The sequence below is a fragment of the Homarus americanus genome, unplaced genomic scaffold, assembly GCF_018991925.1.
Source record: "Homarus americanus isolate GMGI-L3 unplaced genomic scaffold, GMGI_Hamer_2.0 scaffold42746, whole genome shotgun sequence".
In the NCBI taxonomy this organism is placed as follows: Eukaryota; Metazoa; Arthropoda; class Malacostraca; order Decapoda; family Nephropidae; genus Homarus; species Homarus americanus.
This window is the reverse complement of record NW_024714800.1, coordinates 254,575-270,006: the sequence shown is the minus strand read 5'-3', so window position 1 is coordinate 270,006 and position 15,432 is coordinate 254,575. Positions and strand designations below refer to the sequence as shown.

Below are 15,432 nucleotides of genomic sequence, written 5' to 3'. Positions count from 1 at the left end.
CCACCCACCATTACTCTCTCACACCCACCCCACATTGCTCTCACACCACCCACCCCACCATTACCCCCGCCACCACCCACCCGCGCCACCACCCACCTCTACCACCAACCATCCGTTATGGTTAGGTTAGGGTCAAATATGGCAGGCGTCACATTATGGCCAGGTCACACAGTATGGCAGGGTCACACAGTATGGTAGGGTTCACACAGTATGCCATTGTCACACAATATGCCATTGTCACACAGTATGCCAGGGTCACACAGTGTGGTAGGGTCACACAGTGTGGTAGGGTCACACAGTATGGTAGGGTCACACAGTGTGGTAGGGTCACACAGTATGCCAGGGCCACACAGTGTGGTAGGGTCACACAGTGTGGTAGGGTCACACAGTGTGGTAGGGTCACACAGTATGCCAGGGTCACACAGTATGCCAGGGTCACACAGTATGCCAGGGCCACACAGTGTGGTAGGGTCACACAGTGTGGTTGGGTCACACAGTATGACAAGGTTTCCGTGTGGCAGAGTCATAAGAACATAAGAATGGAAGAAACTGTAGTGAGGCTATTGGGCCGCCCCACCCAACCCTCATACTCGTATATCTGTCCAACTTATATCTGAAGCTACCCAGTGTTTACCTATCACGCGCCAAGATTTAAATCTGTCTAATTTAAAACTGTTGCTACGAGTTAGCACCTGGTTGAATAATTTAAGTACCTTTGTTATATCACCTTTATTTAACCCTGACTTCCATTTATACACCTCGATCATATCGCCCCTCACTATGTCTCTCGAGGGAGTGTAAATTCGGATGTTTTAATCTGTCTTTGTACTCGAGGTTCCTAATGCCCGGGATTAGTCTTGTCATTTTCCTCTGAATTCTTTCTAAGGATTCTATATCCATTGTGTAGTACGGTGACCAGAATTGAACTGCATAATCCAAGTGAGGTCTCACAAGCGCAAGATATAGTTTTAAGATAACTTCGCTAGTCTTGTAACTAACACTCCTTTGTATGAACCCAAGTACTTTATTAGCCTTGTTTTGAGCAAATAAATACACATTGTTGTCTTGGTTTAAGATTCCTACTTATCATTACCCTAAATCTTTCTCACACTCGGATTTCTCTATATAAAGTTTGTTCACCTGACAGCTGGTTTCCCGGTTTTCATTTCCCAACTTAAGTACTCCACATTTTTCAATATTAAATTTCATCTACAATTTTTCACCACTTGAAAAAAAGTTGGTAAAGGTCTTCTTATAATTTACTCTAGTCTTCATGAGATTTAATTACACGCCCTATTTTAGTGTCATCAGCAAATTTTACTTATGTTGCTGTCTACGCCTAAACCTGTCGTTAGTGTATATAATAAATAATATTGGTCCAAGTACTGAGCCTTGGGGTACTCCAATAGTGACGTCACCCCAATCGGATCTGTTTCCCGGCCTTTAACCACGCCTTAACCCAATTAAGAATTGTATTCGTCATCAACCGATTCGAGTTGAAAAGAATGATAGTAGATTTGTCAGACATGAACGCCCACTTGTGAAGCCATGCTTATGTTTCTCGAGGTGATTTCGAATTGAGTTTGTAACTATTGCTGCCAGAAATTTGCCTTCAATTGAAGTTAAACTGGTGGGGCGGTAGTTTGATGATAGTGATCTATCTCATTTATTGAAAATCGGTATCACATTCGATATCCTCCAGGATTCTGGTACTATGCCCCCTTTTTAATGACATATTAAACAAGTTTGCTAAGGGCATACCAAGTTCTGCCTTACATTCCTTTACTACTCTGGCAAATATCTCGTTGGGACCTGGCGACTTAGTAGGTTTTAATTTATCTTTTTGTTTACTAACATCGTTACTAGTCACTACAAACTCGCTTAATCTATTTACTTCACTATCTCAGCAGATAGTTGGTACAGCTCGCTCCAAAACGTATCTTTACGATTTTGTGTTAGACAATAAGACACAACGGGCGAAGAATTTTGACAACCCTACCGAGACAACAGGAGTCTCAGTGTTCATTTTGACATTCATCAGACCCCTCCGTAAAGATTCTACTTAGAGCAAATGCCTCGGTTATCATGGTAGGGTCATGTGGTATACTAGGGTCATAGTATGGTAGGGTCACAGTATGGTAGGGTCATTGTATGGTAGCATCACAGTATGGTAGGGTCACAGTATGGTAGGGTCACAGTATGGTAGGGTCACAGTACGGTAGGGTCACAGTATGGTAGGGTCATTGTATGGTAGGGTCACAGTATGGTAGGGTCACAGTATGGTAGGGTCACAGTACGGTAGGGTCACAGCGTCACAGTACGGTAGGGTTGGGGTCACAGTACGGTAGGTCATGGTAGGGTCACAGGTCACAGTATGGTAGGGTCACAGTATGGTAGGGTCACAGTAGTAGCGTCACAGTACGGTAGGGTCACAGTATGGTAGGGTCACAGTACGGTATCACAGTACGGTAGGGTCACAGTATGGTAGGGTCGTACGGTAGGGTCACAGTACGGTAGCGTCACAGTATGGTAGGTCACGGTAGGGTCACAGTAGGGTAGTGGTAGCGTCACAGTATGGTAGCGTCACAGTACGGTAGGGTCACAGTACGGTATATGGTAGGGTCACAGTATGGTAGGGTCACAGTACGGTAGCGTCACAGTACGGTAGGGTCACAGTACAGTATGGTAGGGTCACAGTACGGTGTCACAGTAGTACGGTAGGTCACAGTACACAGTAGCGTCACAGTATGGTAGGGCGGTAGGGTCACAGTACGGTAGGGTCGGTAGGGTCACAGTATGGTAGGGTCACAGTATGGTGGTCACAGTACTGTAGGGTCACACGGTAGGGTATGGTAGGTCACAGTACGGTAGGGTCACAGTATGGTAGGGTCACAGTAGGGTCACAGTGGTCACAGTAGTAGGGTCACAGTACGGTAGGGTTACTTAGGGTATGGTAGGGTCACAGTACGGTAGGGTCACAGTACGGTAGGGTCACAGTATGGTAGGTCACAGTACTGTAGGGTCACAGTAGTAGGGTTACTTTATGGTAGGGTCACAGGTAGGGTCACAGTACGGTAGGGTCACAGAATGGAAGAGTCACAGTAAGACAAGGTCAGATAGTAAGGCAGGGTCACACAATATGGCCGGGTCACAACAACATGGCAGTCACACACATATGGCAGGGTCACACATGGCAGGTCACACATGCAGGGTCACACGGTATGGCATATGGCAAGGTTGACTATGCCACTCCTCATCCCTGGCGTCACAGTACAGGCCCCAGAAGCGACGAGTTTAATGAAAAATCTTAATTACAGCAGCAGCAGCCCCCGTCTACTGCTGTACTATAAAAATGAAATAGTCGCCTCTTATCAATGGTCGCGAAATTAAGGGTTCTAGAGGACGTCCCTTGTTAATGAGTTACCTGGGAGTCACTTGAGCTCTTATGACTAACCTGAGGAGTCACCTGAGCTCTTATGACTAATCTGAGGAGTCACCTGACCTCTTATAACTAACCTGAGGCGTCACCTGACCTCTTATGACTAATCTGAGGAGTTACCTGACCTTTTATGACTAATCTGAAGAGTCACCTGACCTCTTATGACTAACCTGAGGATTCGTCTGACCTCTTATAACTAACCTGAGGAGTCACCTGACCTCTTATGACTAACCTGAGGAGTCACCTGACCTCTTATGACTTACCTGGGGAATCGTCGTAGGCACACATGTACTCTGAAGTCATGAACTGGGTGATGAGGGTGGACTTGCCCACGCCAAGAGCACCCAGCATCACCACCCGATACTGTGGCGAGGAGGTTGGAGTGGCTACCTTGCTGCAGCCTGGCGTGGACGGTCCTGATCCTGTGCTGTTGGGGGAGAGAGGCGTCAGTAGTGTTAGCGGCTGTCTCTTTATCATTCTTTGGTGATTGGTAAAATGACCCCAACCTAACCTAACCTAACTTAATCTAACCTAACCAGACCAACCCTAGCCTAACCTAACCTAACCCAACCTACTTCAGGCATAATTTTGGGGTATCTTATGATAGTAAAGAAAGCCTTAAACAATCTTCCCTCTTGTTACAGTAAGACCTGCTGCCTCCTCACCTGGGTACCCTGCTGCACGAGGATACGGTTGAGGTGACGGAAGTGTTGGATGCAGAGCGACGAGGTCTGAGAGAGTCGCCCCGGTTCACCACTCCGCCCCGCGAGGTGATGCTGAACTGACGAAGACGACACACACCTGTCTGCGGGAGGAGGAGGGTGTTAGTGTTGACCTGCGGGAGGAGGTGGGTGTTAGTGTTGACCTGCGGGAGGAGGTGGGTGTTAGTGTTGACCTGCGGGGAGGAGGAGGTGTTAAGTGTTGACCTGGGAGAGAGGAGGGTGAAATGTTGACCTGGGGAGGAGGAGGGTGTTAGTGTTGACCTGGGGAGAGGAGGAGGTGTTAGTGTTGACCTGGGGAGAGGAGGAGGGTGTTAGTGTTGACCTGGGAGAGGAGGAGGGAGGGTGTTGTACTTCTCTCTACAGAGATATCCTTAACGGCTCCATGTAAGGGGTGGGTCGATAACTGGGGTTAGTAATACTGCTCCCTCCTGAGCAATGTGGGTAGTGTCACATGCCTGAGCGCTCGGGATCTCGCATAGCTTGAGGCATCTGTTCACGCTTCCATTTCACACAAGCTACTAATAATTTGTTAATTGTACTTATTATATTATTATTGTTCTTAGTTACTTAGGTTAATTGTATATTTATGTATGTAATTTATATGCATCATTGTCTTACTCTGTTAAGTCAACTCAAGAGTAATATTAATTAATTATATAAAATATCCAGCAAATGTCTAGATCACGTGATTATGAGACGCACTCTCAGCGGCGTACCCACGCTTCCCCAGTAGCAAAAATCCGTGGCGTAGGTTAGACGTGTCTATTCGTTCTCTAGCCTTGACCCTTGTCTAGTGCTTTATCAAGTTTTCTGCAATGCCCTAGGGGTATCAGGTATTAGTGACACGTTTAGTTAGGCCTAGGAAGGGATCCTGGTGGTAAGGAATCTCCTGTTTGGTAGGGATAATCATTTTGTATTGATTGTTGTATATATATATTTCGTATGTCTTGTGTAATATAGTAATGTTAAGTAATATTTGTTTGGTCTAACTCCTTACAGCATATTTTTGCCCTTCCGGCATCACTCTTATTTTATTATACAATTACTTATTCCCTTAAATTCATGTTTGCTAATCATTACTCCCTTTAAAACATAAATCGAATTAATTAATTATCTTCCCTTTTGTGATTCACTTATTTCAACTGTTCTTACTTTTTCAAGTACATTTAGTTGAGTAGGTTTTTGGTGGAGATAATTATTGCCGTGTTCCCTAATTGTACCTTTATTTGTTAATAACTTGGGGTAGGATTCACTCCCCAAGTATTAAGGGTAGTGGGATCGCGACAAGTGGGGGCCTGTGTCCGGGAGCTAACCACCATTGTTGCGTCATATCAAGTGTTGTTACTCGCCAGGTGTTGTTTCATCGCTAAGTATTTTTGGATGCAAGTTGCTGTGTTCACAGTGTTCATTTATATTGCTCCTGTTATTGCTTAAGCTACTGGTGAGTTAACCCTTATCTTGTGTACCAGGTGTTTGGTTAATCCCTTGCTGTGTTTCACAATTTATTGCATTTTGACATTATTAATTAGCTAGCTAGTTAGCTTAGCTGCCACGGTTATTTTTTTTCGCTACTCGATTTTGAGTTCAACATGTTTGACCTGGAAAGCTTTTTGGCTTCACCTTCAGCCGAAGTACTGAAGGGGCTTACTAAGGCTTGTCGCGATCCCACTACCCTTTATACTTGGGGAGTGAATCCTACCCCAAGTTATTAACAAATAAAGGTACAAACAGGGAACACGGCATAATTATCTCCACCAAAACCTACTCAACTAAATGTACTTGAAAAGTAAGAACAGTTGTAATTAGTGAACCACAAAAGGATAATTAATTAATTCAATTTATGTTCTAAAGGAGTAATGACTAGCAAACATGAATTTAAGGAATAAGTAATGTATATAAAATAAGAGTGATGCCGAAGGGCAAAAATATGCTGTAAGGAGTTAGACCAAACAAATATTACTTAACATTACTATATTACACAAGACATACGAAATATATATATACAACAATCAATACAAAATGATTATCCCTACCAAACAGGAGATTCTTACCACCAGGATCTCTTCCTAGGCCTAACTAAACGTGTTACTAATACTGATACCCCTAGGGCATTGCAGAAAACTTGATAAAGCACTAGACAAGGGTCAAGGCTAGAGAACGAATAGACACGCCTAACCATCTACCGGATTTTCACACTGGAAGCGGACGCCGCTGAGAGCGCCTCATAATCACGTGATCTAGACATTTGCTGATATTTTATATAATTAATTAATATTACTCTTGAGTTGACTTAACAGAGTAAGACAATGATGCATATAAATTACATTACAATATACAATTAACCTAAGTAACTAAGAACAATAATAATATAATAAGTACAATTAACAAATTATTAATAGCTTGTGTGAAATAGAAGATGAACAGATGCCTCAAGCTATGCGAGATCCCGACGCTACAGGCAGCGTGACACACCTACATCGGGGTCCCTGCCTCTTGTCATACCGACCCGACCCTCAGGTTCTGCATCATCTACCCCGGGTGAGCCCATGGTCCATGGGACAGGTGGATCCACTCCTACTGGTGAGAGAAACTCTAGTTGTAGGTACTGTAAGAAGCCAGGACATGTCATCAGCGACTGTCTCAAGTTAAAGAAAAGAAATTCCTCTCACCAAGGATCCCCCGCTCTTTTGGTCAGGGTGGCCGAGCAATCGGAGAAATTATTGGAGCCCTGTGTCACTGCCCTCAGTCAGACTGTTGCCCTGAATCCTTCCCCCTCTTCTATGATATCAACCTTTGAACCATTTTGTTCTCCTGGTTCCTTAGCTTTGGATCAATTCAGTCAACCCATTTCTGTTAAACTCTTGAGAGACACAGGCTCAGCCTTATCTCTTGTTACTAAAGAAGCTGCTCCATTCCTGGATTCATGCTATACTGGTAGCTGGGTGCTTGTGAACGGTTTGACCGGTGGGTCGCGTATTCCCCTTTGTCAAGTGTACCTGCGGTCATCCATAAGGTCAGGCTATGTCACGTTAGGAGTAGTAGATAGCTTACCTGTCGAAGGGGTCTCTCTATTGATAGGAAATGACCTCGTTGGTGACATGATGTTCCCTAATGTTGTGATCTCATCTTGTCCCACTGCCGAGAATAATACTGTGCAGTTAGAAGTAGACTTTCCAGGGTTGTTCCCTGCGTGTGCTGTGACCCGTAGCATGAGCCGCAGTACAGAGGTAGAAGAGACTAGTGAAGTTGATGAAGTTTCCCTCCAGGACTGTGAGAAGTCCGAGGATAATCTTGTTCAGCCGGAACATACTGATCTTGGTCTCAGTGAATTTTTTGAGGATTCCCCACAACCAGGTAACCTCCAGAGTAGTTCTGATGGAGATAGGAACCCAGATGTCACTAGTTTTGGTTCCTCTCCCATCACTAGGAGTAAGTTTATTGAGCTACAAGCAGGGGATCCTGAGCTAGTAGGTTTTCTCAATAGGTCAGTCACTGAGACAGAAGCTGAGCAAGAATCAAATTGCTACTACACTAGGTCTGGTGTATTAATGCGGCAGTTCCGTCCCTCCAATTCTCCTGCCAATCACCCTTGGTTAGTTCATCATCAAGTTGTTATTCCCAAACCTTTGCGGCAGGACATACTTAGTATCGCTCATGATGGGGTGGGTGGTCATTTAGGAGTTAGGAAGACTTATGCAAAAATTTTATCCCAGTTCTTTTGGCCTAGGATGAAGAAAGACGTCAGCTCTTACTGTCGCACTTGCCATGATTGTCAGGTAGCGGGGAAACCGAACCCCAGTGTTAAACCATTCCCTCTGCAGCCTATCCCAGTCATTGAAGAGCCCTTTAGTAAGGTGGTCATAGATTGTGTCGGTCCCTTACCTAAGACCCCTCGTGGTCATCAGTTCTTGCTAACCATTATTGATTGTGCAACCCGTTATCCTGAAGCCATTCCTTGCGCCGCATCACAGCGAAGAATGTTATCAAAGCCTTAACCCACTTCTTCACTCAAGTAGGCCTTCCTACAGTGGTGCAGTCAGATCAGGGTTCCAATTTTACTTCCCGGTTGTTTAATCAGGTAATGCAAACCCTGGGAGTCCGGCAGTTGAGGTCTTCGGCCTATCACCCTCAGTCACAGGGGGTGGTAGAGAGGTTTCACCAGACACTAAAACTCATGCTGCGCACCTTCTGTCTGGAGACTGGGAAGGATTGGGACGAGGGAGTTGACCTGCTTTGGTTTGCTGTTCGGGACAGTAAACAAGAGTCGCTAGGATTCTCGCCCTTCCAGCTCGTCTATGGACATGAGGCGCGAGGGCCTCTTAAGGTGTTAAAAGAGTGTTGGTTGAGTGATCAGAGCGCGACGCCCTTAGCTTCATATGTGGTCCAATTCAAGGAGAAGTTGCGTCTGGCTGTAGAACTTGCCCAGTCCAACTTAAGGTGTGCTCAGGTGAAAATGAAACTGCATTTTGATAAGGCCCATCAGGCAAAACCTAGAGAATTCCAAGTGGGGGAGCAGGTGTTGGCCTTCCTGCCCTTACATGATCACCCTTTTAAATCCAAATACAGTGGTCCATATGAAGTACTAGAAAAACAGGGGTCAGTGAATTATGTGATTAGCACCCCTGAACGGCGTAAGAAAAAACGCCTTATCCATGTCAATCTTTTAAAGTCATATCATGTTCGTAACGAAACCCTGGGAAAAGCAGTTGCTTGTGTTGATCAATCCTTGCCAAATTGTATCATTGTGCCAGAGTGTAAGGATGATAAAGATCAGTGTTTTTCTGAAATAATGAATGGGTCTAGTGTAAAAGTTGAAAACTCGACTGTCTTGGAGGACCCCAGTGCTAAGTTGTGCCATCTCTCTAGTGACCAAGCCAATAATATAAAGTCTCTATTACAGGAGTATCTTATTATAGTTGGTGATTACCCACTCTCTTGCTCAGTGCTGGAGCATGACGTTGAGACCAGGGGAGCCAAGCCAATCCGACAGCGTCCCTACCGTCTTAATGCCTTCAAGCGGGAGTGTGTGCGAGCCGAGGTACAGCGTCTTCAAGAGCTAGGCCTCGTCGAACCCAGCATCAGTCCATGGGCATCCCCTGTTGTTCTAGTTCCAAAGCCGAATGGGTCAATGCGGCTGTGTGTGGATTACCGCAAGGTGAATGCCGTCACTGAACCCGATGGTTATCCCTTGCCACGCATCGACAATGTGATCGACGATCTTGGACAGGCAAGGTACGTGACCAAATTGGATCTCCTCCAGGGCTACTACCAGATAAGACTGACTGAACGCTCCAGGGCCATCTCTGCTTTTGTCACTCCTGAGGGGTTGTACCAATTCACAGTCCTTCCGTTTGGTATGCGGAACGCCCCTGCAACCTTTCAACGCCTCATGAATTTCATCACGTCTGGTCTGGAAGGTGTCCGCTGTTACCTAGACGACCTTATCGTCTTCAGCAGTTCCTGGGAAGATCACATGAGTCGTTTACAAGCCCTCTTCTCCGTACTGGCTGCAAGCAAGCTGACAGTGAACCTCGTCAAAACTGAGTTCGGCCATGCCCACGTCACTTTCTTGGGGCATGTGGTCGGACAAGGGGAAGTCCAGCCTATAGCAGCCAAAATTGAGGCAATTCAACAGTATCCAGTGCCAGGCGATAAGAAGAGTGTGATGAGGTTGCTGGGTATGGCGGGGTACTACCGCCGTTTTTGTCCAAACTTCTCCTCCGTTGCCTCTCCCATGACTGACCTGCTGAGTGGCAAGAAAACCTTCAAGTGGACTACGGCTTGCCAGGAATCTTTTGAGAATCTTAAATCCCTGCTGGCAAATGCTCCTGTACTACTTGCACCTGACCTCCAGGAACAGTTCACTCTCCATGTCGACGCCAGTGAAATTGGCGCCGGTGCTGTGCTTCTGCAAGAGGGTGAGAGTGATCACGTGCTTCATCCGCTGTGCTATTTTTCTAAAAAATTTAACAAATATCAAAGAAACTATGCCACCATTGAAAAGGAGGCTTTATCACTGATCATGGCACTAGAAAACTTCAAAGTATATATTGGCAGCACTGCTTATCCCATTCAAGTGTTCACTGATCATAACCCACTTACTTTTGTTGACAAGATGAAACATACCAACCAAAGACTTTTGAGGTGGGCTCTATCACTTCAGCCCTATAACTTGAACATTTCCCATATCCGCGGAAAAGAGAACGTGTTGGCTGATGCACTTTCTCCAGTCTGATTATTTAGAAACTATGTCTATATGCAAATTATTTTTTGTTTTATTGTCATTGAGTACCTTGTGTTTATATTATGAATTATTTTGCTTCATATTGATTTAAACTGATTGTGTTAGTTATTACTTTCACTGTGTAGCTGTATATCCATTTTCGCTTCCAGTTAGTTGTAAGCTCACTTTTTTGGGGGAGGTGTCACGAGCCTGGGCGCTCGGGATCTCGCATAGCTTGAGGCATCTGTTCACGCTTCCATTTCACACAAGCTACTAATAATTTGTTAATTGTACTTATTATATTATTATTGTTCTTAGTTACTTAGGTTAATTGTATATTTATGTATGTAATTTATATGCATCATTGTCTTACTCTGTTAAGTCAACTCAAGAGTAATATTAATTAATTATATAAAATATCCAGCAAATGTCTAGATCACGTGATTATGAGACGCACTCTCAGCGGCGTACCCACGCTTCCCCAGTAGCAAAAATCCGTGGCGTAGGTTAGACGTGTCTATTCGTTCTCTAGCCTTGACCCTTGTCTAGTGCTTTATCAAGTTTTCTGCAATGCCCTAGGGGTATCAGGTATTAGTGACACGTTTAGTTAGGCCTAGGAAGGGATCCTGGTGGTAAGGAATCTCCTGTTTGGTAGGGATAATCATTTTGTATTGATTGTTGTATATATATATTTCGTATGTCTTGTGTAATATAGTAATGTTAAGTAATATTTGTTTGGTCTAACTCCTTACAGCATATTTTTGCCCTTCCGGCATCACTCTTATTTTATTATACAATTACTTATTCCCTTAAATTCATGTTTGCTAATCATTACTCCCTTTAAAACATAAATCGAATTAATTAATTATCTTCCCTTTTGTGATTCACTTATTTCAACTGTTCTTACTTTTTCAAGTACATTTAGTTGAGTAGGTTTTTGGTGGAGATAATTATTGCCGTGTTCCCTAATTGTACCTTTATTTGTTAATAACTTGGGGTAGGATTTACTCCCCAAGTATTAAGGGTAGTGGGATCGCGACACATGTCAATATTGTTATTATTATCCACATTAAATCTGTAATTTTCTGTCGAAATAAAATGTTTTAATATCAATATCAATAACATTTCTCATGCTTTTCACCGCCTGAATATATGAAGTAAAAATCTCTACCACAAATTCTATTTGAACCTGTCCATCTTACTTCACTTAATCCCATAATGTCCCACTGCAATCTTTAATTTCCCTTCAAACATTGGCATACTTACCAGCCTCATATAATGCCCTCACAATCCATGTTCCGATTTTGATTTTGTCCTTGTTCATTCTTAATATTCCCATAGTCGCATTTAATGCCCATGGCTTTGTTTAGCTCGGACAGTACTTGCTAGCTATCGGCGGCACACTGCCCGCAAGCACAGGAGGCAATGGGGTTGGAGCTTTAGGTGATTGTAATCCAACAATAACGCCCGAAAATCGTTTATTGTTTCTGTCAATGGCTGTTCAAGTGCAAAGAGATGAAGTTAATGAGAATGAATGCCCCCAAACCTTTTCTCATTAGAGGAATAATTAAAAGGAAAAGAAGAAGTTGGGAATCAGCTACGGTATATAGAGGTGTTCAAACCTCTCTCTGATAAAGAACCAACCCATCACCTGTGGAGAATTAAATTTGCGTGTTTAGCGACGGTCTATTTTCAACCCCTTCATTTGAGGTTACAAGATGGGATCTTTATACCCATCCCAGGTATATGGCAATGGTTCATTCGAGCCCCCACACCATGCCACGGTAACGTATTGTAGATCCGGGCACTAAATGGAGTTGTACCTTGTGGGGGAGTGGTAAACCGTGACACTCGGTAAAACAACATCTCCATCGTTAAGTTATATTTATAATCTGCGTTAATGAGAAAAGCCTGGCACACATACGAGGTCTGTCCAAAAAAAAAGAACTTTAAAAAAAAATATTGCTTTACTTACAACTTAATCAGACTTGTCTCCTTCAAAGTACTCCCCTCCACTGTTGATACACCGCTCTCAACGTTTTTTTACAGTTTTTGAACGCGTCCTAGAACGCGTTTTGAGGGATGGTGTGTAGGTCTCGTAGCGAATTTTCCTCTATCTCTTCTATCGTTTGAAATCGGCGACCTTTCAAGGTGGATTTCAACTTTGGGAACCCAAAAAAGTCCGCAGGGGCCAAATCCGGAGAGTAGGGCAGCTGGGGGACGATAGTCGTCTCGTGCTTCGCCAAAAAGTCATGGATAAGGAGCGACGCGTGAGCAGGTGCATTGTCATGGTGCAGCATCCATGTCTTGTTTGTCCACGCCTCAGGCCTCTTCCTTCGCACTGCCTCCCTCAAACGCTTCAGGACCTCCAAGTAAAACTCTTTATTGACTGTCTGGCCACGTGGAACAAACTCATGATGAACGACGCCCTTCCAATCAAAAAAGACGATCAACATCACCTCTAAATTTGAGCGACTCTGACGTCCAGATTTGGGATCGTCTTCAGTGGATGTTCTTCCCCTTTTGAAACGCTGGTACCACACGTGGCATTGCGTACGGCTCAAACAATCCCCCCATAAGCCTGTTGCAGCATTTGAAAGTCTCCTTAAAAGTTTTTCCCAATTTCAAATAGAATTTCACGCAAGCACGTTGCTCTTTAAGATCCTTCATTGTTCAACTTACAACAAATCTCCAAGTGCACTAAAGACACGTTCACTCTAGCACATGTAGCTCGATGACTAATTGACGTGGCGTGATGCGGCTAGTGTTAGACTAAAGGTCAAGGTCACCGTTACACAGTGCTCCCGTTGCGAGCACGCTGCGCCGGCTCGTTGGCGCGCTATATAAAAAGTTCGGTTTCTTTTTGGACAGACCTCGTATTCGAGAGGTGCTTGGGGAGCTTAGGAAAGGAAGGGGTCAGAAACGCGGGTGAAACATTGTCTGTTGCACAGGAGAGTTGAAAATATCCCCGAGTTTCATAATACCCATGAATGTGGTGTAATATAGGGTATTCTTTCTCATGTTGCTTCTTGCGACGTGTGTGTTGAAGTGCAGCCCACATTAAAGTCACAACAGAAATTTTCATCCATCCATCGAGCCACACATATATACTGCTATGTTACTGATAGTCTTGCCTAAATTCTTGAGTTTTAAGGACTGTCATCTTGGGGACTGAATGTCATGAGCACCTTTTTGTAGTAGGCAAGATTCTCAATCGATGTACATGAATTATACCAATTCCTTTAACGTTTTAAATCTATATTAAGATAAAATAGCACATGGCAGTTAGTAAGTGAGATAATTATAACAAGCATATGATATTATAAATGGAATCTGTTTCGGGTTAAGCAAATAAATTTCTATAACAAAAGAATCAACACAACTTATCTGCCTGATGTCGGCTGAACCTGCGACCAGATCTACTGTACGTGCGACTATAAGTTAACTGAATGAAAAGCCAGCAAGAGTAGGCGGAGGTCGGATTAGCGTGATCATTGATTGTAAGGGATTTTCACCGCTTGAGGACTGGTGTAACTATTTACTGCAAGTCGCTTGTCAAACAATCATTTGTGGTGGTTTAGAATAGTCAACCGGAAACGAGACATAAATATGAGTGGAAATGGATCCAATTTGACTGGACTGTCGTCCTTGAAAGCTGATCTCGACGCAATGCATACATGCATACTGTTACGATGATTTTCCCCTGAAATACTTAAAGAACTCCTAAACATTGAAATTTCAGAAAATACTAGTGGCCCCCTCCTAATTATAACCATAGTTCTAGCACTGGGACAGTGACCTAACACTCATGCAACAATTTCTCCTGAAATCTCTGTATTAAATGACCATATGGATATTCTTGTAGTTATTCGCAATTTAAATTAAGATTAAATTAATAGGACAAAGTTTATTAAAAGATGGTGTAGTGTTAATAGAAACAAAACTTTAAAATCTATTATGCACTGCACAAGAAAGAATGCAATATGAAATTAGTCAGAGCAACTAAAACACTTCTACCAGCGTACCCTAGGGAAAATTCTTACACTAAATGGTAAACACCACTCTTACCGCGTACATAGTCGTATCCAGAACCTCCACGTACATAAACGTAGGATCACACAAGTTAGAAGTCAGAAGGTAGTGTAAGGATTCCGAAGTTAAAGGGAAAGTCTGGACCATCTGTTCCGTGGGTCTTTACCTCGACGGCGCAAAAAAAAAAAAAAAAATGAAAATCGGGATGCCCAGTATTCCCAACATGTACCCGTAACCATAATGAAGCTTAATGAACCCATACAACTATTAATATTACCCTAAATACATCATAATAAGTTCACCATCCAAAATAAGAGTACATAGAGCAATATAAAGATACATGGAACAGGCCATGAAACAATACATATAAAAAGTATAATACCTACAATAATACATAGTAAATATACAAAGAACAAGTAATGAGACTTACACTAGAGTAATACACAGAACAAATCATGAAGCTTATCTTACTATAGTACATAATATAATAAATCCTAAAGCAAGACATGGCACCTGTACCGTGAACATGAAACATTAACGGTATACTGAATCTGTTCCAAACATGCTTTACCAAGTAAAGGTGATTCCTAACAATACATACTGTACACTCGCTACAGAAAATATCTGCAAGTTGGGGTGCGATGGATGTCAAAACGAACACTGCGAGTCCTGTTGTTTCGGTAGGGTTGTCAAACTGGCCAAGTGCACTGGCTAACCATTACCCCTGAACACGATCCGTACTCAATTACTGTTGGGTAGACAGAGGCAAACGGTGTAAAATAACTTGCCCATAGTTTAACCCTGCCTGAGATCGAACCTAGGTCCGCTGGTTTACGAGGCGAGCATGCTAACCATTACACCACAGGTCGCCGATACATACATACATACATACATACATACATACATACAACCTCGGTTAACACATTTTCTAATTTTTTTTAAAATTGTGTTGAGGCCGACCGTCTACCTTGTTATTTCCCTGGAGATTTAATCCACCAAGAGTTAAGTACACACTC

General features: G+C 43.4%; 1 protein-coding gene across 1 annotated transcript in view; it reads right to left on the bottom strand.

The window, feature by feature from the left end:
• LOC121879633 (GTP-binding protein Rit2-like) overlaps positions 1-11,723 on the bottom strand; it is a 29,880-nt gene extending 18,157 nt beyond the window's left edge. Inside the window, exons 1-3 of the mRNA XM_042386306.1 lie at positions 11,651-11,723; positions 4,105-4,252; positions 3,703-3,866 (exon numbers count right to left, since the gene is read on the bottom strand). Coding sequence (XP_042242240.1) covers positions 3,703-3,866; positions 4,105-4,252; positions 11,651-11,723 — 385 coding nt within the window. The remainder of the gene's footprint in view (positions 1-3,702; positions 3,867-4,104; positions 4,253-11,650) is intronic.
• Positions 11,724-15,432: the final 3,709 nt, after the last annotated feature.